Source organism: Carassius gibelio, chromosome A2 (assembly GCF_023724105.1).
Source record: "Carassius gibelio isolate Cgi1373 ecotype wild population from Czech Republic chromosome A2, carGib1.2-hapl.c, whole genome shotgun sequence".
Lineage (NCBI taxonomy): Eukaryota > Metazoa > Chordata > Actinopteri > Cypriniformes > Cyprinidae > Carassius > Carassius gibelio.
In genome coordinates, this window is record NC_068372.1 from 23,829,366 (window position 1) to 23,855,993 (window position 26,628).

Below are 26,628 nucleotides of genomic sequence, written 5' to 3' on the forward strand. Positions count from 1 at the left end.
TGGTCTAAATCCAATAGCATCCTTTAATTCTTCCAAAAAGTAATATAAAAATATGAAATATAAATTTGATTAATTGATTGATTGATTGACTGCATGATTGACTTTGTATTTGTTGTTATATATAGGTATATGTTTTTGCTAATAGAAGTTCAAGCATCCCTCTCGTCACATTGCCGGTGTAATGTTGTCAGTGCAGGTAGCTGCAGTGGAAGTAATGTCAGATGTCAGTGGGAGCAGACAGGCTACTCACAAATCCACACGGAAAGCCTCCACTTTTCAGCCTCATCTGTAGCCAATCTCCCCACCGAACAGACCCCGCCATGAGCTCATTGAGTTGTCAAAATCTCAAACAGCTGGGAAGAAGAGAACAACTGCAGAAATATCTGTCTTTTCTTTACCCAGGGTCAGTATTCCAAATTCTCCCCCAAAAAAGCTCAGAATCAGAGTTGCCATGGGAACCCCCAAAGCCAGGTCCTGCTCGGACCAGAGGGCATTTAAATGAGAATGAGCAATGCAGGCAGCTCTTTAAAGGCATCTCCCTGCTCTCCTTTAGCTCGTCACCATACATTTGGGCACGGCTGGCCACGCAGCAAAGGCACCCCACCGGCACACCACGATGATCAGGCTTAGAAGATTAGGAGATCCTTTTACAGAAACTAATCTGATGATATAAAAGGGACAATGCGAGCAAAAAGGAGAGGGGAGAAAAGCTGGTTCGTTTAAAACTGTCCCTCAGCAACTCAAGTGATTTGATTCCGTTTCCCCAAATAGGCTAATAATGCAATCTTGACTGCTCTTCCCCGGCTGACTGTGTGTCATTCTTGCATGTCATGATCCATCAGGATCAACACACAGATGAGAATCCGGCACAGAGGCGGAACATGCTCGGATCGCATGCCGAGACAGGAGAGAGTGACATGAGTGAGCGTATGATGGTGCCAGGATGTCATAATAAAATGGGCAGAATGAAAGGAGGCTGCGTCTAACGTGGTTAAAGAGATCAGCTTTTCAAAGCAGCCACCCCCTTCGTATCTCTCTGATGCACTCTGCACCCAAAGGGCTGCCTTTCAGCATCACAAGCAGTCTGGTCCAGACTTATATGGTGCAGCTGTTTCGGAACGTCTCCTGTTTGTTTGCATACAGTCTGGGGTTGGGATGGTATGCAAAAGCTGCGCTGCATTATGGAGAAGAGCATGATGTTGGGCATCGCGGAGAGGAGCATGGAGGGATATCGATCCCACTTTATGTAAATCATTGGAAAATGAAGGCAATTTGAATGTTTGTGTCAGACATGAGAGAGGCGTTGTGGGTAATCGCTACAACTTTACAAAAGCATAAATCTGAGATTCCACATTATGCAGGAGTGGCAAATAAAAAAAAAAAATGTTTTATAGAACATTCTGCAGTTGACTGAAAGTCTTAAACCATATGGTTGGGATGAGCTAGGCGTCCAAAAATCTGCTCCTGATACTGTTTTATCAGTATTTTTTTGTGCTTACGCCTGCAATTTATTCCATTTAGATCGTGAAACATGAGAGTTACTCTCTCTCTTTCTTTCCAGTCTGTCTCTGAAACATTCATTCATTCATTGGTTCATTGAGAGCTGCAATCAGGCAGAAAATCAAGCTTAAAGAGAGGGGGTGCCAGTACAGACATAAGGTTTCCTTCCCACACCTAATCCACTTTTTGTTGCAGGCTACTAAATTGCATTCCTGTAGGCGAGGAGAATGGAGTGGAACTTTGGACTGGGTGATACAGGGGCTGAAAAGACAGAGATATGGGAGTCGTTAGCTACACTGGTGGCAGGAGATGTCTCCTGACAGCAGCTGTTAGGACATGCCAGCTCTATAATGCTGTTTGAAATAGCTTGAGCCTCAGCTAGGAAATGAATCACCTCGAGACATTCTCAGCTTCAAAATACAGTATACATTAACAACAACAACAACAACAATAACCTGGCATATGCATCCTCACATATGCAAAATTGAGAAAAAAAAGAAAAAAAAAAACTTACACCAAACTTGTAAGTGTGTGTATATTATATAATTATTATATTTTTATATTATGATATTTTAATAATATTTTAAATTATATATCATTATATATATTGAGCCTTTAGAAAATAATTCTCTGTGATGGTTTCTGCTCTTTGAAACACTGGACATTGCCCGCTGTGTTTCAAGACTGTTCCTAATTCTATATTCACTCTGTGTGGGAGATACATTAGGGACTGGGTCGGCACTAATCCTTATTGTCACGACTCTCTTTTCCATTAGTCAATGCTTACGTCCACACACACACACACACACCACATACACAGACACCAGGCCACACAAGACTGATTGAAGCTGGGCGCAGTATGTTAATGAATGTATGCACAGCGAATACAAATAAGGTTCCTGCTAAAGTTGATCTCAACAACAAACAAACAGCATAGATATAGAACAGCGCGACTGAGGAAAATCTCAGCAGTGCTAAAATTATTCAGATTTTCTTGAGGAAGCAACAACATGGTTGGAGTCATGCCCTAGCGGTTAGCCTAGAGGATTTTTTATTTGCAAAGAATTTAATGAAAAGTGTTTGTGTTTATATAGAAATATCTGACTTTTGATTGTAGGTTTTGGTATCTTGATAAATTTATGCTTTGAAACAGTGTTGAGATTTTTTCTTCTTTTTTTTTTTTGTAATCTAGAGAAGACAGTGTGATTACCAGTCTGTTTTTGGAAATTGGGAAGAATTTCATAAAGTGTATTTTAATTAATAAATCAGTTTTTTGATTATAGACTGTCTTGAAAATTTGAAAAAAGCTTTGAAATGTTAATATCTTTTTTGAAAATCTATAGAAGACACTTGTGTGATTACCAGGTTGTTTTGGAAAATTGGAAAGTTCATATAGAAACATCCAACTTTTGTAGACTTCGGTATTTTGATCAATCTGAGCTTTGAAACATTAACATCTAGAGAAGAAAATTGCGTGATTACCAGGGTGTTTTTCTCAGGAGACATATCTGAGAAAATCTCAATTTTTGGGAGAACCAACTGAGATATTAAATTATTCTTATTTTTTATATTAGAACTGGAATGTGCAAACACTGACACCTTAAGCCATAGCGCTTATGCAGGCAATGTGGGCCATGCAATGGCCTCGCTGTACTTCCCTGGCCTCTATACTGCAGCAAAAAAGCAAATCCATATCAAAGTCTTCATAGAGAAGTGATTTTTGTAGTGATAATCTGAAGGACAGTGATTTACTGCTATAGATAACCTGCTGCACAGAGCCAATGAAATGCTGTTTCAGACCAAGAAAAACTGAGCGAATCTCACCACAGAAAGACTATCCATGCCGACCTGTGAGCCGAACTCATCAGCTCTCAGCTACCAGCCATGGATGAATGAAATCAGACCCCTGCAGCCCTAAGCAGGAGTTTTATCAGTGGTTGACCGAAGGTCCGCACACACACATGTTCCTAGTTAAGCCTGTGCAAAGCTGCCTGTTATCTTCAACCATTTAACTACATCCTCTTTTTCATTGCCATTGTCTTTGACACCACTCTCTGTGTAAAAGAGCCATTAATTTCAACTTCACCTTTGTTCTTCCGTTCCCCCGTCTCTTTCACTTTCTCCAGGTCTCCGTTCATTCCGTGCACCCTTTTATTTTTACATCGCTCTGTCTGTTCTATTTCACACCCCTTCCATTTTTTCCAGCATGTTGGTCTGGTTTGCATTGCAATGTTATTTTGAGTTCCCATCGAGGGCAAAGTGTGTGTCAAAAGGGACGATTTTACCTGTGATAGCACAGGGGGAATAATTGTGGCAGACAGAGGCAAAGAAAGAGAACAAGATCTGTAATCTGTTTTCCTTGGATCAGAACTTTATGAATACTCACAGGGCTTAGTGAGCTAGCGTGATGCATAGTGCAGATACTTCCTGCTGTCCCCAAACCGGACCCCCGCAGGCTAAAAACCCTCTCTGTTTCACACACACATAGTACACTGCAGTCCACAACACACACACCTCACCGGCTACTCTTAAATTCCCTCAAGTTCCGTCTGCACTGATCAGCTCAGTGTTTGTTGAGCATGAGAAAAGAGAGCTCTGCCTAACTTTTTGTTTTAACACTACCCCAAAACTTTCCATAGAAACAAAATATTTTTTTTACTTAGATTATGCTTATTCCATATAATATATATATATATATAACTGTCCACTGTGAACTGTCCTGTGTTGGGATAGATTTGCTATTGAATTAAAAATGTAAGCCCTCTATGTTTCTACTTTTATAAAAAGTCATGTTCCACAAATGTTATAATGTGGACTTTTTTGTTTGATTTTTAAACATCTCAGGCAAATGTCAAGATTCTGTTATTTTAAAAGCTAAATAATGTTGCAATTTGGTCTCAATGACTTAACATTTAGAGTCAACTAAGAAATCCCACCAAGTATTTTTTAACAAAATGTATTTTGGTTCTATAAAATAAGCTTTGTATCTGCATTCTTTATTTATTTTAATTAAATTATTTCTTTAAGAAATGGTTTCTTAAACATCGTGTTTTATTTTTTTAAATTTTTTTTTACAACATCCAAAATATGGGACACAAAAGTGGAAACACTTTAGGAGTGTCAAAGTCGTCATCGGATTGGTTGAATTCTACAGGATTTCCACAAGATGTGTGTGTAGCCTTCTTTAACGTTCCACCTGGAAACAAAGATGCTGTGCCGACAAACCCCCTCATGAAAGAAGAAAGCCACCGTGTTTACAACTGTGATGACAAGAGCTTATTAGGATCACCTAAATGCTGGATTTTATTTAAAGATTGCAGCATAGAATCTTTAAAATATGTTTAAGAGTTTTACACACCTGTCTGTTATTGTGGCAACATTTCCACACCTCGAACATGACGCTGAACAAAATGAACTGTGATTGGTTGTTTGACGGACTAATGGGCGGGCCTTGACCAATAAATTGCACAGTTGACCTTAAGCACTCCCAGTCCAGCACTACTGGACTCTAAATCAGCGTAACAAGCTGTTGTGGTGTGATGAGAATCCAAATTAAATTCCATTTTCAAGCAGTGAAATTATCAAGCCCCTTGTCTCTATTATGATGGTTGACCTTTTTCGGACGTGTGGCCACTTAAAGAGATTTGAGGTTATGTAATCTGAATTGCATCGATCAAAGCAACATCGCTCATCATGAAATCATTTTTTCACTCGGTCTACCTTCACACTCCCACTCTCCAACAGCTGATAACACAGGCGATGATTAGCCGTGGCGAGTGGAGGCAGAAGGTCACATGTCTGAGTGCGGCTTCCTGTTTCTTCTGCTCGCTCACAGATGGCGATGATTAGGACGAGCAGGACCGTGTGTGACAGTGGAGATGGATCAGGGACAGAAGAGGAGATAAATAAACCAGGCTGTCTGCATGCCGTTGCTGTCAGCAAACTCACAACAACCCATCTATCAGCCCAGAGAGAGGAACAGAGAAACAGAGAGAAGTGAAGATAAATGCAGAACGCAAGACAGAGAGGGAAAGTGTGAGAGACTGGTGGGTGGACGAGGAACAGCAGAAACTGCAAAAACCAATGGAAAGAAAGAAAATCACAAATGAGATCTCAATTGTGTCTGATAGATGTGATAAATGTAGAACAAATGAAGACTCGGATACTGAAATTTAAACCTGCAGATGGGGGTCACAAAATTTGACCTGTAAACTTTGTCGTTACATGACAAATGACAAATGACATTTTACTGTGTCTACCCAGAGAGTATGAAATTTCGGACACATCTTATTTTTGAGATTCACTAAATACAACTGGCCCACAAAGGTTATTCACATGAGAATCAAACTATACTGGTCATGCTGTATAGTATGTTACTGGTTCCAACTTCACTGGTACAACTGAACAATGTGTAGAATAGTTTTACAGCATTTTAATATGGCATTCTGTCTGCATTGGAGGAAAAATGCATGTGCACGAAACATCAACAGAAAGCGTGAAAACCATTCTGTATTTTCATTTTCTGCTAGGAAAATATACACATAACCCAATCAATACAGTAGAAACATATGAGCAGGCTAAAAATATTTAATCAATTCTGTCCTGCAGTACTGCAATCAGTTAGTGGATCAGACTTGTTCGGTGTTAGAGGGGAAGAACATGCGAGAACTAGGAGAGCATAGAGAAACCTCCGGCCATGAAGAAGACTCAAAGAGCATAGAGATTAAATGCTGAGGATATTTATATCACATACTGGAGTTAGTTCGAGCCTGGGGGACATGACAGTAGAGCAGCAGTCTGGAAGAAAGCGAGAAAGATGAATGCGGGGGAGGGGTGTGAACATACATTGCAAGATAGTAAATTTTAGAGGAAGGCAACATTATTAGAGAATGGTCAGGGAAAATAACGGAGAAAGAAAAGTACAAACACAAAAGAAGCAGCCTTTAGGCTTCAGTCATAGCTGGCTAGGGTTAATTCTGTCCTCATTTTGTATGCATATTCAGTTCCTGCTCTAAAATGGAGAGCAGCGCTCCTCAGCAACTTTCGTTTGATGATGGAAAGTAATAGAACTCTGCAGACTCAATTGGTCCATTCATCATTCAACGACACAACGCGTGCAGATTTCCCCCACCCGACCAAAATCAGCCTAGCTCAGTCTATGGGAGGTAGATTGGTATTCACTCATGTATGTTATCTTATCAGTAACCTTGAATGTGAAATCAATTTGTTTTGTGCAGGAAGGGCTGGTGAATATTTATGCCAGTTTTGGAGCGAGGCAATTGGCTCCATATTATCTCCTGTTACCTGCACTGAATGAGAATGTCAATGATGTACTCCAAATAAAGCATCCTCCTTGTAAACAATGGCCTTATCTCTGTGTTTTCATGGTCGATTGTGCAGTCGGAGCCAGGTCGTTTTGATATAGCTGACAGGGCAACCAAACTGTGATATTTCTATTGAAACAAATGACAAATGTTCTTATTGTGAAGTGCTTTATCAGCATAAATAAGTAAAAAGCATCGGGAATGTAATTAATGGTCAAATTGATAATAGAATAAAATGTTAAATTTAATGTGCTGATAGTTTTCCATAAGAAAGTGACAACAAAGTGACGTGACATACAGCCAAGTATGGTGAGCCATACTCAGAATTTGTGCTCTGCATTTAACCCATCCAAAGTGCACACACACAGCAGTGAACACACACACACACACCGTGAACACACACCCGGAGCAGTGGGCAGCCATTTATGCTGCAGCGCCCGGGGAGCAGTTAGGTTCGGGCACCTCAGTCGTGGTATTGCCGGCCCAAGACTCAAACCCACAACCTTAGGGTTAGGAGTCAAACTCTCTATTAAATTTAATTAGAATCGAATTGAGACTTTTCCTGACAAATAAGATTATGCCTCAGTTGTTTCCCCAAGATATCAATGAGATTGCATTGATAGTAAATGGAGGTCCAAGCATCAGATTGAAAAATGGTTTCTAAGATGGTTGACGCTAGTTAGTTCTCATTTGATACTGGTCTTGTTTGCCGACCAACATAGCCAAGCGATCACAAGCAAAACTTAGTTTGTGAAACCTTTCTGATGTATTCTAAAATGCTGGTGTTCCAGCAGGGGAGTTTGAGAAGAGATCTCAGCAATGTCTCCAAATGCGCAAGATGTCCAAGAGGCTCCCCAAGACCAAATTATCTTTTAATTTGTGTTTGTTTGCTGTTTTACTCTATGTGTGCACATGTACAGTTTTGGCTGCCGTTTTGTCACCTGCTCATAAATGTCTAGTAGCAGATTGAAGTCACTGTAGCAGAATACCGTGTGCACTTGTTTCAGTCCAACCTGGATGAGATCATTACCTGGGGCGCTATGCTACCTCCTTCACCCCTCTCTCTCCTGCAGGTTGTTGTAATGCAGCAGATGGCTTCCCTCCACCGCTGAACGTTTTAACAGAACGGCTCACAGCATCCCGCTCTGTCCCACTCTCCCTCGTGCTCTTCGCCTCTCTCTCACTCTCCCTACATTTGCCCCCTGTCCCTGCAGTCAGAAATGGACACCGGCCAGACCACTGCAGACCAGAGCAGTGTCTTCTCTCACTAACTTTGGAAGACAGATTTCAACAAAAACACAGGATGGAAATACCATTTGCTTGCAGAGTGTGTGATTTGATCAAACAATGTTTCACATGCTAGAAATGAGGATGTTCTGTGGATGACTTATTCCATGTTGTGCGTAATTCATACATATTTGTCCTTTTGCATAGAGTTCAGCTATAAATCCCATTCCATATACTCCAGAAGTTGACAAAGATGTAGAGTTTTGTAGAAATACTAAAGCTCACCTCAGTATTGGTCTTGGACCACTGTGAACCTGAAAGCCTTGGAAAATAAATGTATTTGTGCTCGGTGCAGGGGACTTTTGGCATGGCGGTCTGTATGAATTGTCCTGTGGTGTACATGCAAACCAAGGCACTAAGCTCATGGCCTTGTCCAAACATTTCCCTCGCTCTCTTTGGCTCTTAATATTTATCCCTCGCTCCATCATTATCTCTATCTCTCATTTCTGATGAATCACACAAGTGTTCTGTATATCACACTTTGTGGTTGAAAAGGTTCCAAGGCTTTGTTGCATTATAGAGATGGATCTGTTGAACTTTCCCTAAGTTGAGGATTTCAAGATTGCTGGCACAGGCCAAACCCCATGCTCACGTCTGATTTATACTGCTGGGTTTTTATTACACAATCTCATAAATACTTATCACCGGACGCAGAAGAAATTAAGCTGACTGCTTTTTGGCCACAGTGGTGTCTGGAGCGTTTTAGGCTGATAGAAAACCAAACTCTGGTTGGCATGTACTGTAGTGCTGGATTGCCGACACTGTAGGAAATGGCTATGTATCAAAACCTCATGTTGGACTAACTGCATTTTTAGGGAGAGTGCATCTCAAATACTTTTAAATCTAATGTTTGTGTGTAGTGTGGTACCTCAACACCTGTTCCTAGAGAGAAAGTCAACAGCCCTGTTCCAAAACCTAGTGAGCTACCTATATATATTTATAAATTGCAAATATGCAACCAACATAAAGGCTGGTCCAATGATGACTATTTTTGAGACATTTCTAAAGTTAATCCAAAATGGTGAAATATGTGGGAAAATGTTTATTAAACTAAGAAAGTATCAATATAGTTTCATTGATTTAAAATGGACTATTGAAAAACATTTGTGTCCTAAATATTTATGTGTTTAGAGTATTGTGTTGTTAGCTTAGCAACATGCTAATGGTAAACACAGACACTTCACAGATTGTGGTAAAGCTATCTGTACAAAATGTATGTAAATATAGTGAAGGTTTTAATTTTGAATTAACATACATTTGTAACACTATAGTCTAGCATATTTTTAAAAAACTATGAGCACTTTTGAAAGGTTTCTAATATAGTTTCTAAGGGAAAGACATGTAATTCATGTAAATGCAAAAGTTTTTTTTTTTTTTTTTTTTTTTTTTCTTATGGAGCAAATGGAATACAATTTGCTGTGGTCTCCCATGAATATAAATTTACCCTATTAAAGTTTATTTTTGCATTACAAACCTAGAAATGTGAAAAAAGGTCCATTAAAGTCTCTTATATTTTCACACTATATTTGTGTGATATGCATAGTTGCTGTTTATGTGAAGTGTCCCAAATCAGAGGTTCCATTTCAGTTAGTATGCTGCCTAAATCTTGGCAGCTCACAAGGTTTTGTAACAGAGCTTGAATGTGTGTTAATCCTAGAGAAAGCTTGGTAAAATCAATCAAAAATCCTCGAGAGAGTGGCAAATGAAGAGTAACAGTGCAGAAAAATAAGCAATGAAAAGACACAACATACTGTACAATGCAATGACAGTGGCGTGACAGTGGGAAAGGAAAATAAATTGAAGATTTTAATTGCATTGAACCCCCTCTGCTCTCTATATCTCTCTCCATTTGATGTGTGGTTCTGGTAAAAGCCTGTGGGTGAGTATGACACTGTTAAGCAAACCTCATTACGTTTGTCATTTCTTTCTCATTAATCATGCAGGGCTGTATGAAGCTCACCACAGCGTGTGCACACAGCCAAAGTCGATCACTCACTCTTACACACCTAACATATTAATACGCATGAAATGTCGATTAAGTGTTGAACGAAATCCAGCATCAAGTGATAAGTTAAAATCAACCTTATATATTTAAAAAGAGGATGAGCAAAGGTCACATTTAAAATGTCTGCACTGTCAAATTGTTTTCCCGGATGAATATCAAATAAAATACGGAGGCCAAGTGAGCTCAACGCGCTGCAAATTAAGGAAACACTAGCCAATTAAGAAAACATAATCATCAGTTTTACAACACGTGTGCTTCAAATATCCAAAACGCAACCAAATTCAGTGTGCAACAAATATTCACAATGCATCCAAATAGAGAAATGCGATGTAAATAACTAACGTTAACCAGCTTACCCCCTTAAGTCTGACGTCACACATCACAGCTACCGGGTCCAAATTATCTTTTTTCATACCACAAGAAAACAACAAATGGTGCTAATTTACACGCACAATGTTGTGTAATAATATCAAACGATTTTAATCAAAACATTTATCTCCATACCAAAATCCAAGATGGTCAAACAGTGATTCATCTATTTCATATCTATGATGTCATGAGCACAGAGATTGTTGGGTACAGTGTAAGTTTTTTTAAAAGTTTAGCTTAAATGTATAATATGAATAAATAGTGCTCATAAACAGCCGTCGAAATGGTATTCTCAATTGAAATGAGTGGAGGCTTGGACCTTACGTCACAACTTTGCAAGCGGACAGAAACGTGCAGCAATTAGCACAGAAATGTGTCCTGAAACACCATCTTGATCTAGAGCCAGAGATATTCCTTTAGTTCAGAGGGAGGTCAAGACAACTGTCTTCACACACACCAGGCTGTTTGTATAGAGATTATTAGACCAGAAGTCTCTTACAGCCAAGTTATGGAAATGCAAAATGCAAAAGTTCCCACCAACCATTTGTCAGGAGTTGAAAGGTCTGTTTTGATAATTTATTTAACATTCAGTTAGTAGTTATTTTACCCCAACAGCCATTGCCAATGTATTTCATATTGCCTGGGTTGGGTTCCCTCAATTGAACAAAAAATTCAATAACTAGCTAAATATATCATGCACATTTTCGTATTTTATTTAATGGAAGAGAAAAAAAACTGCCAGAGTTAGAGTAAGATTTTTTTTTTCTGCAGATATCTGGTGACATCTTTACTCACAGCAACTCAGGACATTTTCAATGCTTGTCTGGGATAGGACAAGATGAAAGATAGGGAATGAGTTCATTTGCTTCTGCTGCTCCAAATTTCAATTGTTATTCTTTACCTTGAAAAAAAGTAACTTTTTTTCCTTCTTTCTTTTTTTTTTTAAATCAATGTGCTGGAAGTCGCTAAAAGTAACTGATAAAGTGGCTATTGAAAAAGACTGATATCACACTGATAAAAAGACTCCAGTAGTAAAACGCACAGATCTCGCAGAGGACAGATATAGGACACTAGAACAGATTCATATAAAATGTGAAAAGACCTGTTATGTCCTGATGGTCCAGACTGTGCTGTTCCAGGGTTTAAGGATTAAAATGTGGATTCAGGGTTGGTTTTGTAGCATGACTCTCTCAGACTGCACTTGTAAGCTGTTTCTGGGTCCTCAGACACACTCTGTCCTTCACCACCCTCTTAGAATCCAAGTCCTGGTCCACACCGTTCCTGTTAAACCTCACAGAGAGCTATCAAAACACTCTAGTTCCCGTTCTCTCTCTTTCCTCTCTCATCCTGCAGGAATGCCGTTTCTCTTCCTCATTACATATCAACCAGATTCAGGCTGGTGAGTCTTTCCTGAGCAAAGTTTAAACTTTCTTTTTGCTCCATCGTTCCTTTTTTTTATTCTTTTATTTTCCCCAGGGTGACAGGCGTCAAAATACACTCATAATGAATGCATCTCTCATTAGAGTGATTGTCAGAGGAAAAACATGGCTTGGCTCACGGCAGAATTTTCAGGGAGTCTAAAATTACGTTTTCTCCTTATTTTTTTTCCCCCCTCTCTCCTTTATTTATCAAAGGCTTTCCACAATCAGCCCTCATCGCGACTGGGACGGCTTTGGGAAACAGATGTTTACTGATTAAGCAGGCGTACTGTGCCAAAGCGGCTGTATTACGGCCCATTCAAAGTGCAGAAAAGACAGGAAAAAAGTTTAAAGTAAAAAAAGGAAGGGGGATAAAAAATAAAAAATAAAAATGAAAGGCTGACGAAACACAGGCGCTCACAGGCAGCCCCCTCTTCTGCTGCTGCTTCAACCATAATAAGGTTTGATTGTTAAAATTGTTCGTCGCGGGGGAATTTACTCATTTCTTTCTCTTATTTTTGATACGCTTTTAATGTGTTGGTTACCCCTGCCAAGCTGCTTTTACTCACAATCAGCATTTACACAAACACTAGGCCTAACTTCAAGCTCGGGTTGAATGAGACGAGGAGAGGGTGAAAAGGAGAATAGAAACTCAAAATAATCTGAATGCTACTGGCAAGACCGACACACCTGTTCATACCACCACATTCAACCATTTCGTTTCAACTGCGGCCAAAATGTAATAGAAATATGTGACCAGCATATAAACACCAGATCTGTTTTTTTTCTCCAAGTGAAAATACCTCATCAGACAGCCATCCAAATACCTTTTCAGCAATCTGTTTCAGAGAATTAGCGGAATTGACCACATAAATTACTTTAGACATTAATTACAACGCACTTGGCAATCATTTATTTCCTCTCATAGCTCTATTTTACAATTTACAAACTAGATAAAAAAAGACCATAAATAAATGACATGTTTCATGTACCTAAATTCATAAAATAAAAAAAAATGGAAGAGAAGGAAAACAATGGCACAATTATGCACAACATAAAACCTAAAATGTCTAGATCCGCTGGGGGAAAAAAGGTGATTTGTTAGTGTTCCTCCGGAATAAACTACATTAGGAGACTTGGCACGGTACATTCTATTGAATTTCTCTCCTCTCACATTCATTGCATATTCCAAACAGGCCCTAAACAGATGAGCAGGGAGTATCGAAAGATGAAACTGGAAGAAAGCAAGAAGCATTTCATATGAAAATGCGTCACATTAACACATTAAGTTTGTCAGATCGGACGGATGGATGTGGTTGACATGAAACTGAGCACACTTGAAATGTTACATTTTTCACCCACTTTTTATAAACATTCCTGTAATCGGTTTATTTTAGGTACAAATAACGTGCCTCTTCTTGCAGTCCACATTCAGACCACTGGAATTAGTACTGAAATATTTTCGGTTGGAGTCAAACGACTCAAATAAATGTTTGTTTTTTTACAACCTCCAGCATTGGTAAAAAGTGTAGAACAGCAGGGGCTTAGTGTATATAGCAAACAACTCCAGTATGTCGGTCTCTAGAGAGTAGCCACAAAGTTCTGCAGTCTTAGCAAACATCATGTGCTTTTGTCCTTTGTGTATGTGCCTCAAAACAAACCGTCATCCTTCAAAGAAAACAGCAACATGCTGCACTGAGAATGGAGAGCTTTTTCTGTCAAGAGTGAAACCAAATGAAAATGTTCATTATATCTCTCATCGAATCTCTTAGGAGACAACCGAAGGGCCTTCAACTGCCCCTCTGGTTGTTTGTCATGTTTTCAGTCTCCCGTCGTGGAAGCATTCAGCATTTGCTGGGAATCATGGGAACTGAAGTCTTTTGTCCCAGTGTCAAGTAATTTTAGTTATTGAAGCTGCAATGGATGCGAGTCTGCGCAGCAGATATCGCTGTGGAGCAGATGTGTGAAGGTGACTCTGTGGAGCGAGAGAGAGAGAGAGAAAAAGAAAATGATTATGATTCAGGGATTCAAAGCGCTTTCTGTAAACAGACCAGGACACACAAACACAGCATTAATTGAAGTAATCCATAGAGTATGGAAACTGAAATTGCTCTGTTTGCTCTGTTGCTGGGGAGCATGGGAAAAACACATTTCACGCTTTTGGCTCAGTTTTCATTTTGAGCTCATCCCATCAAATGGCACCGATATATATCCCATGTATTCATCTGTACTGGTTCTAATCCCAACTAATGAGCGGATAAATAACTGCAGGGGACGGAGAGGAAGTAGAGCAGATCCCATAAACATTGAGTCGGACTTGTTACTCTGTGCTTACCTTAGCTCAGCTCCGATGGAACTTCCAGTAATGGAGACATGTGTTGATTTCATGGCCCGCTGAAGGTCTCCGGAGACAGAGAGGCGAGGACAGAGAGGGCATGGATGGAGATGGAGGTGGAGAGAGAAAGATGAACCGAGGGCTGATTTTTCTATTCCAACACAGGCCAAATGGAACGGTGTGAAGAACTGTGGAGGTGAGACAGATATTCCATTCTGAGGGTGGGGAGACCTTGAGACCTTCCAGAGTTGGTCTTCTATTGTGGACACTGGAAAGATTGCCTCTCTGAAATCCCCGGAACAAAAGCGTTAAAGAGTGCATAAAATCTCTTGATCTCTCATTTGAGTGTGAAAATTCCACCAGGTGCCGCTCAGTCAAGTTTCTGTGAAATGGCAGGAGCGGACAAAACGAATCCTGTACTATTTATACATTTACTTACAGGCACATACATACAAAAATCAAATAAACAAACAGAGAAACTTGTTCGTAGTTTCACTGAAATTAAAAGCTTCCTACGATCACATCCAGAACTTCATTGTAGCGCGGGACGATCCACTTGACTGGATGGTGGGGATGGCATTATTGAAAGAAAAGTGCTGATTCGTACCTCTGAAATGTATTTTTTTTTTTCAAAAATGTAATTTAAAGTGCATGGATGAGGTAAATGGATTTTCTTAGAACCAAAATAAAAAAAAGGAAGTCCAAAGTATGTTTTGAGTTTGGGTGTTCTGATCCCATGAGTTCAGACAGGCACCATCCTGTCTTGCATTTGTTGCATCTGGGACAGCATTCCTTGTGCGCTGTTGAGGATCTTATCCTGATGTATTGCAGAGGAGATCCCTATCCTCGTCATGTCTCTGTTCCAACGAAACACAAAGACAGAAGTGATGAGAACATGTTTGATTTGGTCTAATTCTGTGTAATATGTTATCCCTCTCTCCTCATTTGCTTTTAACATGACATCTAAGAACTTGATCCTGGCAGAACATTTGAATGCCAGAGTAGCAGTTCTCAAAGCTTCGTTGGCATCTACAGGGGTTTTGCATGGAAATGTGACTACTGAACCCATAAGTCAGGACTGTGTATCCCTGAGCATTTTTCTCATGTTAGTCAAATCATACTCAAAGCCAACATACACACATCACACATCTCTTAACACCTTAAGAATGCCCAGTTTTTGTTCACGTGACTTACTCTTGTGTCATGTGGACCACAGCCTCTGGAGTGGTGTATCCAGCGGCAGTGAAGTTGTCTCTGTAACGTTCCATGTTGATGGCCTGCAGCCAGTCGGCAACTGATCCCAGGGTAGATGTGAATTCTGGGCTGCTGGGCTCCAGGAGGGTGGTGTTGGGTCTACAAAAAGAGAAATTGACTTACTTGGGAGCCCCAAGAGCTTGGACTGGCTATGTGTTGCCTACTTTTGAACAGCGTATGAAAGAACTATAAAAGATTTTATAGCCGTGAACATCACTTCATTGGAACACGTTTATATAACATTGTAAGTCATGCATGTAACATGCATTTATGTGCCAGAGCTAAAAAAGCATGTACAGCAATTTATTACTGGTAAAAATGAGACTGGAACCAAGAACATGAGTTATATGAGAAGTGGCATGCCCAGTCAGACTGAACTAAGATTTTGAGCTAGGCGAATTTTAAAAGATCAACAAAAAATAATAAAAATGGATATGGAAAGATAACTGATAGGGAAAGTGCACCGGAACTGTGACTGGTGCCCTTCATAAATAGATGTATGATGCACCTTGGCTTATGTGAAATTTATTTACTACCTGGCTATCTCTCCTCCCGTCCTTTTCAAGCTGTTGGGGTTGCGGATGAGTTTGTCCAGCATGTTGACAATTTGGCTGAACTTTGGCCTTTCGGCACGCTCTTTCTGCCAGCAATCCAGCATCAGCTGGTGCAAAGAAACTGGACAGTCCATGGGTGGAGGCAGTCTGTAGCCTTCCTCAATTGCCTTTATAACCTGAAACAAAATATCCAAACAATGTTAAACACAACAGCTGACAATTTATGCACTGAAGCTCTGAATCAACCAAGTCCATTCCTTATGAAACACTTACATCCTGGTTACTCATGTCCCAGTATGGCCGTTCTCCATATGACATTACTTCCCACATGACAATGCCGTAACTCCATACGTCAGAAGCAGAGGTGAACTTCCTGTATGTAATGGCTTCGGGGGCGGTCCATCGAATAGGTATCTTGCCTCCCTGTGATTGATACGTTCCTGTTATTTCCTTTCAAAAGAAATAGCAAACACATGCATGGAGGTTAATCACACACATGCACACACGCACATGCACTCACTACACACTCAATTGTTGGGGTTAGTTTGCTAATTTCTATAATACTTGAAGATATACTAGGACTTCATGTAAGCACATGCGGGTTAAATGCTTAAGATAATGGGTTAGAAAGCTTGTTTTAGGGCTGCAAACAAATAATATGTGTCAAACTTACCCTAGTAGTATAAGCAGCATCTGGATCTTCCTCCAAAACCCGAGACATGCCAAAATCAGACACTTTACACACAAGGTTACTGTTAACCAGGATGTTGCGTGCCGCCAAGTCTCGATGGACGTAGCTCATATCAGACAGATACTTCATTCCTGAAGCGATTCCACGCAGGATGCCCACCAGCTGAATTACAGTAAACCGCCCATCGTTTTTCTACGAAGGAACAACATTTACAGCAAAAATAAATATGATAAAGCCAATACAGTGCACCAGAGTACTAAATGACCGCCAGGTCAAAAATATGTGCTTCAAATAAAACACAAACAAAACCCACCCTGAGAAAGGCATCAAGGGATCCGTTCTCCATGTACTCAGTGATGATCATAACTGGCTTACCTGTGCAGTCAGTAAAGAAAAAAATAATAATAATGAACTAACATGTAAATGAAAAGTAAAATTAATGTCATTTATAATGTTACAAAGCAGCACAACAATAATAAATGTTCTATTAGAGTGCATATTAAGAGTGATTTCTGTAGAGTAATGGCTGCTGAAAATTCTGATTTATTATCACAGGAATTTATTACATTACATAAAATTAAAATAGATCAAATAATCCTTGGTTAACATACGAGATTTTTAACAGTGGTCCATACTGTATATACTAGAACTTTAGCTTATGAATGCATTTAAATTGCTTAATTTTGAGTTTCCGAGTTGGAAATCCAACTTCCATTGAACAGAATACAGGCAGATCTTTTGTAGCTCCATAATAGCACCTGATTGGCTGCAGTTTCTCCTAACAAATCAAGTTTGTTGATCTGGGTCCTGAACCAATTATCTGCTTCAATCGCATGTCTTCAAGAGCAAAAAAACTGTGAGTGAAAACTCTTAAGTGCATCAAAATGTTGAGATTGTATGGTGTTTGTCCAGTGCATTTTATGCACTCAAGGCACTCTGCACACATTAGGACATTTAAATTACACTTCCCAATCAAGTCCTAAAGTGTCCGTCTGCTAGCCCCTCCTCTTTTCTCACACTCCCCCATCTCTTCCTCTCCGCTCCTATTTGCGAGTGGGACTTCTGTGTGGGTTTGTTTACTGAATGCAGCCGTTGCTGGAGGCTATCAGGGCTGGATTCCCACATTACCTGCCAGTCAGTACCGAGACAAGGCAATGCTATGGCAACACAGTCCCCTCTCATGGAGCCAAAAGGAAGGAGCGCAGGGGCTTCACAAAAGAGGACAATGGCACACGCACACACACACACCTACACAGAGCTGCTTACAAACGCATACTCACAAACACGCTTCACCTCAGAGGAATCATTTCAGTGTTCTAGCGGTGCCTTCATTATGCAAATACAATCTTGCATTTAATGCCAGTGCATAAAAGACTGCGCCCACCAAGTCCGTCTGTGAATGCTTTCTCCGTAGACGGCTGGCATCCTGCTTCTCTCCTGCTCTCTGAGTCTTAGGGGCATTTTGTCTTTATTTATTTAAGGCAATTTATACATCATTAGTAATTTATTTAACAGGTTTAATTGGCCCGGTTGGAGGCGTAGGTTACAAGAGGGCTGCCATTGTCTGTTTGTAATAACAGTTATCCTGAAGACACTACTTCTGCCATGCTAAGTATTATGGGAGAAGGGCTGCTAATAAGAAACAGCACTCCGACACTTCAAACTAAGCCAGCTATGAGACACCAGTCCTGTTAAAGGAAAAGTTCTGATCACAATGGTATCATACATTTTCTTAATCTTATTTCATGATCTTAAAAAATAAGTAAATAGTAATAAATAATATGAAATAGTCAAATTCCGTTCGGACCAGTTAAAGTGCATTCACAGTGTTAACAAACTATCAAAAATTAAAAATGGCTCATGTACCTTAAAGGTGTACTTTCATTCCTAAAATCTGAATTTTTATTTTTCTATGAGTGGTGTCTCCCCTGCTCCTTGTGTCTCTATGTTTGCTCTCTGTTTCACTCCTGTTCACTTTCTCTCTCTGTAACCCATATGTTGGCATTGTCTTCACTAATACATCTGGGCTGTCTGGAGAAAAGATGCGACTCGGTGAGATTGTGGGATTGTTACGTGTCTGCAGAAGCCCTTGCATATGAATGCAGCTCTCTCCATGCAGTCTACAAAAACAAATGTAAAAATAAATAAACATCTTTATCTCTGTGTTTCTCTAGAGCTCCCGAGCTGCCAGACAGCACAAGAGCCATCAGCATCAGAAGACACTAAGGGTGTTCTTCAGTCCAGCTGTCAAATGCAAAGCCATCTAATGCAAATCACTGCTCCATGCTCACACACACACAGACACACACACACCAGGTCCTCCACATATTTGTTATGCACAGTGAGGTCTGGCCACAACTACACCCTGGAGGTTTCTTAAACACACATATGAGAGAGTCAACTTTTAATCAATAACAAGTTATTAAAAGGTTTGATGTCAGGTCTGCCAGCCGGCCAAGATTCCGTTCTGGTAGTGGGAAGGGTGCATTACAAAATACAAGGTTGATTTTCATCAAACTAAGGAATAGAGACTGCGTCATTTCTTCAGCATGGTTCCAAAATGCATTTAAGATGCCAAGAGGACGCAGGCTTCAACAGGAAAAAAATTGAAGCAAAGTGGTCCAGTTTTTAATAAAAGAATTTTAATAGCTAAAAGTCAAAGCAAAAATCACAAACCTAAAGAAATGAAAACCATCAGCCCTACAGCAGAGCTTCAATGGGTGGCCGAATAAGCTGGCAACACAGCAAACAATACTTTTCTTAATAAGTATTTTTTTTCGTGTTTTCCAGTAAAAATGTGTAAACATACTTTTAGCTGCTTGGCATACAAAAAAAGAGTTGTTAAAAGTTCTGTAAGAAGCAAGACTGCATAAAACGTTTTTATTCTTTATTTATTTTTGAGTAAATAAAAGTATTAACATAAATAATAAAGTGTTGTTTCTTGTTTTAAAGTATAAATCCTATCAATTTAATGATTAATGACAAAATGTATATTTCATTTCATTAAACAAACTTTAACAAAACTCATTATGCATTACTTTGAAAAAAGACTTTTCATGAAAGTTGGCTGTAGACAGTGGAGCGCACAGCTTGAATTGTGAGATCAACAAGGTCACGATATGCAAATTATATGCAAAACCAGAATAAATCAGTTTGAAAGGACGTGGTCACAGTAAACGAATAGATTGTTCACATTAAAAACACTCAAAAGACTCACATTTAGTGACGACTCCCTCCAGTCGGATAATATTGGGGTGGTCGAACTGGCCCATGATGCTGGCCTCACTCAGAAAGTCTCGCCTTTGCTTGTCGGTGTATCCTGCTTTGAGGGTTTTTATGGCTACGCAGATCTCGCGCTTTCCAGGCATCTTAAGGCGACCGCTGCACACCTCCCCGAATTCTCCTTTAAATGGAAAAATCAGGCTTGAATCAGAAATGTCTGTTGTATATAATGACCCAAGAGATCTCTGGAATGGTGGGCTAACTTTTCACTCTAACAGTTGTGGTCTAGTTACACTCAGTCTGAGGCAGACGAAAAGGAAACAGCAGGTCGTTTGCTCACCAATGCCGATGACCTTTTCAATCTTGATGCAGGAGGCGTCGATTTCTTTAGCGAATTCACGGACTGCTTGGTTGGGGTCCTCATAGGTGAAGGGGTCTACATAGATCCGAACCCCTGTGGAGAGACAGAGCGAGGTGCCTACATGTTAGAAGGTTGAGAGAGGAGGATGGGAGGATAGCTGGCAGACAGACAAAATTATTAATATACAACATCTGTTTTCCATTCTCCTCCTTCTCTTGTTGGCTTCTGTCTGTCCTCTACCACATTTGAAACATACAACCTTGTCTTCTTATATACAACTTTACCCTAGATGATAAATACATATTTGAGAGTGTGTCATTGTGTATATTTGTTCACATGGCCACAGCATTACCTGGATGTAAATGCCTCTCCTCATCAGAATCCTGTTTGGCTTTGCTGTATTTGCTTCTCCTGTTAACAAAGAGATGAGAGGCATTATAATTCACATGAAAGAAAAATAACCAATAAGATCTCTTTTTTTCATGAATGAGATTCTTCGATTTAACAATGTCAAAATATGTGATTGTTTTTGGATACCAAAGTGTGATACTAAATTTAAAATTCAGATGGGTAAAAGTACATTTTTTGCATGAATTTTTGCATAAATTATTTGGCTTTTAACTATTAGTAAAACATATCCTAAAACAGGCTGTTCACTTTCAAGGTTAATGATGAATGTTTTGTGTAAAAAAAAAAAAAAAATCAGACACTTAAATGGTTATAAATAAATAAATAAACACATGCATACATACATATATACAAAAATTCTACAAAACATACACAAAGGCAAAATGGTGTGACAAGGTGGGCCGGCACATGAAGGAACATCCTGTTCCAAGTCACTGAAGCAGGTCAAAGTTTTGAATAGCCTTTTAACCTTATCTTTAAAAGTGGGACTGTAAAAATCTGTAAAGCTAATAAAGCTGCACAGAGAGAGAGAGAGAGAGAGTACACCATCAAAGTAGGAAGATCTGTCCATGAACAAAGTCCACTGGCCTTTCATTTGAAATAATTTAGAGATTTACAGATAAAGAACACACACTAATTAAGTAAAGAGATTGACAGATGAGTAAACACAAACTCATCAAGTGGCCAAAATGGCAACAAAAACCCATTTGAAACCACTCCACCCCCACCCCTAAAAACATCTCTCACCATCTGTCCACAATGACATAAAGAAACTAGTATGCACCACCTTCAAAGTTCCCATTTCACCCAATCACCTGCTGACCCCGTAGGGCCAACCACTGACCCCTTGGCATGGGTGCAGGGAGCAGAAGAGAAGCAATGGAACGCATAACCCCACCCAGGACGCTGCCCTAACCCAAGACTCCCTGCTGGGGATGGGGTCACCTGTCTGTATATAGAAAGGGGGGGTTCTGCCAGGAATGCAACTGCTGTTATTGTTTTTATAGTGCATTCTGGCATTGAAAAAGGCCCCCAAGGTTGGGGCTAGTGAAGGAAGAAAAGGCTCAGAGGGAGGGAAAGGGGCACATCCACAGGTAGAACAGGAGAAAAGGGCCAGGCTTTAACGCCTGAGCGCCCCACAGAAGCTGGATATAGCTCTGCCTACAGGGGACCATGCCTTCGTGGGAGGAGGCCCTGCCATCAGCCCGAACGGTCGGTACAGGTTTATTTTAGGAACAAGAAGATTATCAGGTGTGCTATCCAAGTACTGAAGCGAGGAACTCACGGCTGTGTGCAAGGCTGTAACCCCCCTCCTCGCATCTACGATCGAGTGATTGGAGTCCCCTCTAGGTAGAGAAGAACAGGCCAAAGGTGAGAGCTACTTGGGATGTGTAGTCTTGTCTCTTGTTGAAAGGCTTCACTGAGGAAGTGCTTAATGGCTGCTTGGCCAAAACAAAAGCCCCATTCATTAACTTGGATTGTTATTGTTACCCTGAATGAGGGAGATGCTTCTCTTTGGGGACTTTGAGGATGTGGAGATGATTATCTCAGCTGATAATGATACAATGTCAACCACTATAAGAATAGACACTGTCACCCTGGTCTTGGGAAGCTACGATCAGACACAATAGGAGGAGGCCTTATGAAAGGAAATGCAGCTGATGATAACCATATTGGAGTAAGTGGGTAACTGGGAGAGAGTTTGGCAAGAAAAAGTTGTTTGATTAAGCCAAAACAACCATGACGTTTTGCCCGTGGGAGTATGACAGCCACTCTGATTGAGTACAGTACAGAGACTTACATGTATGTGTGCATACGCCGTCCTGCTGTGCGTCTCGGCTACCTTGGGAATGGTACGTGTTCCCAACGGATTTTGACACACAAGGCACAGAGACCCGTGGCAGCACAGCAGAGACTAATCAGGCAGAGCTGCCAGTGGCCTGTCACAATACCACTAGCTACACCACAGGGAAAAAGAGATAGAGAGAGCGGGAACGAGGAGGAGGAAGAGTCAAGAGAACCAGACTGATGGACAGGTAGAGAGAGGGGAAGACAGCAGGAGCACAACAGATTGACTGATATAGGATGACAGACGAGGTGAGGGAGAGGTGAGGGAAATGCCCACAGGGACAAGTGGAGAGATGGAAGAATGCATCCAAATTCAGACAGTATCTGTGAGATGACTGACACCCAGTTGGGCCTGGTGGCTTACCTGCGACTGATGACGAAGACTCCGATGAAGATGAGCAACAGAATCACACTCCCGATCACAGACACTAGCAGCACAGTGGAGTTAGCACCATCTCCGATGATGGGAGAAGGAACTGAAAGAAAAAACAAGATTAAAGTTAATCTCAAATGTGTAATTCTCATTTAAAGAAACAGATTAATCTTGTCAGCCATTTTTAATTCTTATTGAAGAGCCTGGTTTCATTAGGAAGGAGAATTTTATTTTTTTTTATTGCTGAAATGATCTACTTTAGTATCAAAGCTCCAAAACATTCCACTTGTTACAGAATTTACTTTAAAGTGCTTTAAAAAATATCAGTGACTTTGTAGTCAGCAAGCAAAGAAACTACCGTAAAGAAAAGGAAAACATACACAAAGGCTATAATTATGTTATTTTAGAGAAATAGTTTTCGCATGAATGGCTGATCCACCCTAAAACTCAACACGAGTCTCTAATTGTGGGAACAAAGACTTGCCATTGTCGGTTCAGTAACACGCACATGGAAACCTACCTGAATTGGTCATGAACTCGAAGGGGGCGCTGAAGTCTCCGTAGCCAGCAGCGGTTCGGGCACGCACATGAAACACGTAGGAGGTGAGCGGGCTCAGGCCTTTGATCTCAGCATTTCGGGACGAGGTCTTCATTATGCGATAGCTACGCTCATTTTGGTCCTGATTGGATGAGAGAAACAGAAAATGTTGAACCAACTTGTGGGATTGGTTGTTAGGATTGTTTTATTTGGAATCAAACACTGATAAAACTGAACGGAAGAGGGATTTGTTTAATGTCTGACACAGAAACTACAGCCAGGCTTTTGTAGGGAGAACCGCAGACTCGTAGTACAAAAACAAGGTTGCCATCTTTGTTTTCGCTCGCTCCCTTGGGTGTAACCTGAATTTGCTTGTTCAAAATTCCCGTTTCATCACTAGATCCAAACCACTTAAACGATGTTGAGTTTGAACCAAAACAAGCAAAGGAACTAAGTTGATTTTTTTCTCTCAATGTCCCCTAATGTTTGGCTTGTAATTGTTGGATCAAGAAACAAGAACCTTTGTGTCTTGGTCTTGTATTTGAGTCAGTGTGTGTTTGCAATGGAAAACCTCACAGTGTAAGGGAAAAGAATCTGACCACTGCTGCAATCTGTAATCAGTCAGCCAGAGGAAGACACAGCAGGAGCAGAGAGAGGAGAATGCTGTTATCCTCTCTGTATCCCAACGGCCTGTATGTCCATCCACTCCATGCTGTTCTGACCCGTGGGTTCACCAGATTCCTGCTGTGAGTGTGAGTGAGTATGGGCTGGCCATAGGCTAAAATGCAGCTCTCTCGTTTTGATGTACCTGACATCATACAGCTAATGTTAAGGACTTAAGTGAAGGCTTCAACTTGATTGCTACATCTTAATCTGCAGATTCATGAAGCATCTCTCCCATTTGGAGTTCCTAACAAGAAAGTGATGTCACTAGGCCTAATCCTGAACTACTGTACACTTTCCAAAATTCATCCCTCATCCCATGCTGTCTGGATGAGGAACCTCACGAAACACATGCAAAACTGAAAGTTTCCAGTCAGCATGGTCCTTCTGGTGAAGTAGGTTGACAAAGCTGGTTAAGAAGTCTTGGGCTGCACACCCACATCCAAAGCACAACATATGCTGGTGACCAGCTATGCTAGGTTTTTTCAGCATGGATGATCTCATCAGGGGAAAATTTTGAAAACTAATTTCCCATGCATCTTCTCACCTTCTCGTAGTACTTGACCTCGTACTCAAGAATGACTCCATTGGGTCTCTCAGGCTGTTGCCATGCCAAAGACACAGCGTGTCTGGTGATGTCCTTGGCCTGGATGGTGGTAACTGAAGAGGGAGCTGGAGAAAGAGAAAAACACAAAGAGACAAAACTTAATATTGCTAGAGCACCCCAGACACCCAGTTGTTTTCAAAGAAACATAAACATGTTAGTGCCATAAAGCAATGAGGAGGTATGATATTGGAGATATTTGAATTGTCATACTGAGAAAACCTGAAAAACAACTAAACACTAAAGCTACGCAGGTTAGCATATGAAAATATAGTGATTACAGCATTGTAACTCCCAGAACAATGTTGAATCACCAAAGTGAAATGCCCATTATATGGCTGCATAAGAAGCAACAGGTGGTTACGTGGTGTTAAAACCACTCAGCGTATGATGCTACGCAGTTGCTAGGGTGAGCTTGTTGATTGCAACAACAATCTCATGTGCTTTCTAAGGTGCTCTGAGTTTGTTTGTTTGTTTGTGTTACTGTGCAGCTGATATTTTAGTGTTCTGGGTGGTAGCTAGAAATAGCAAAAATATTTATACTGATATGAACTTTAGCAAGCACCAATAGGTTCCACAGTGTTGTAGGTCAGTACCTGCTCAGAGCCCCAATATATGGGGTTATAAAAGCTAAGAACAGACGGTCAGGAGTGAAGGTCTGTTTGAAGAGTGTACAGACAGGTGTGATGGCCATTACAGTCAAGAGTTCACCAAGACAATGATGGTGAGAAAGCCCACTCCTGGGGGCCCTACACACAAAATCCCCAAAGCCAGACAAAAAGGCACTTCCTGTCTCACGCTTTCTCATGAACCCGAAATTAAACACCTTGTAAAAGTTAATAGTCCACTCAGCGCAAACAAATGAAAGCAGGAACACGTGCACATACACGCAATTTGACCCGACACACAGTTTAATGTCATAAAAATCCATTCTGACAGACACAAAAAAGTTGTAATTAGAAACTTCTCTGTGGTGATATAAAACAGAGCACTTTCACAGACGGGAAGCTGATTACTGACTTGATGACTATGCTCTGTATCAGACTATGTTGACAAATTCAGCCCATCAGCCTGTGACCAGATCACATGATGACACCAATCTGGTATTTAATAAAAGTGGGGATATTATTTTCAACAATCATTTGTGAACATAAACACAATTACCTGCTTGGTTGGTGGTAACCATCACAGACACCACCTGTTCTGGTCCGGGACTCTGCTTGGAGACCCCATTGACTGCCCATATCTCAAAGGTGTAGTTGGTGTGAGCCTGCAGGTCGTTTATAGATACCCGGGTGGTGCGGAGGCCCATCTGCTGAGGGGAAAAATGAATGCCGTTGCCGCAGGGCTGACAGCGCTGACCATCAGAACTGCAACGCTTGCAAATGACGTTGTAAGCGAGGTCCTGCCTGCCACCGGAGGATGCTGGAGCAGTCCACTCCAGATTCACAGAGGTCTCGTTCACATTGGAAATAAGGTGCTGAGGAGCAGACGGGGGCTCTATGAAAAGACAATTTTGGAAAAAGAAACCGAGTTTAGAGACACTATGACAAAATATGCACATGATTTATGTTTCATTTCCGCTACAGTGATGTCTGGAAGTTTTCGAAACAAACAAAACAGGATTATGACTGTGGCAGAGATTGATCTCAAAATACACCCTTGGCAAGAGAATCTTCAATGGCAAACAAATACACACCTACACACACACCCTTTTATTGCCACTGCAGGCAGATGATGTTACAGCCTATGACGGATACAAGTCTGTTTGTGTGCTTGTGTGTATTTGTGTACATTTGTGCTGTTTTTCTCTGTGGTGTTTTTGTAAACCAGGCGCTGCTGAATTTAAAGATAATTACATTTATGATAAAACC

At 40.6% G+C, this 26,628-nt stretch overlaps 1 protein-coding gene across 2 annotated transcripts in view; it reads right to left on the bottom strand.

The window, feature by feature from the left end:
* Positions 1–13,395: 13,395 nt before the first annotated feature.
* The window catches only part of epha4a (eph receptor A4a), a 35,231-nt gene continuing 21,998 nt past the window's right edge, over positions 13,396–26,628 (bottom strand). Inside the window, exons 5-18 of one of the 2 annotated variants that reach the window (XM_052531072.1) lie at positions 25,919–26,254; positions 24,698–24,822; positions 23,470–23,629; positions 22,941–23,052; positions 20,673–20,731; positions 20,300–20,413; positions 19,955–20,140; positions 17,051–17,112; positions 16,720–16,929; positions 16,320–16,496; positions 16,029–16,222; positions 15,433–15,591; positions 14,239–15,095; positions 13,396–13,878 (exon numbers count right to left, since the gene is read on the bottom strand). In XM_052531072.1, coding sequence (XP_052387032.1) covers positions 14,981–15,095; positions 15,433–15,591; positions 16,029–16,222; positions 16,320–16,496; positions 16,720–16,929; positions 17,051–17,112; positions 19,955–20,140; positions 20,300–20,413; positions 20,673–20,731; positions 22,941–23,052; positions 23,470–23,629; positions 24,698–24,822; positions 25,919–26,254 — 2,009 coding nt within the window. In that variant the 3' untranslated portion in view covers positions 13,396–13,878; positions 14,239–14,980. The remainder of the gene's footprint in view (positions 13,879–14,238; positions 15,096–15,432; positions 15,592–16,028; positions 16,223–16,319; positions 16,497–16,719; positions 16,930–17,050; positions 17,113–19,954; positions 20,141–20,299; positions 20,414–20,672; positions 20,732–22,940; positions 23,053–23,469; positions 23,630–24,697; positions 24,823–25,918; positions 26,255–26,628) is intronic. The other variant, XM_052531080.1, reaches the window with a different exon arrangement.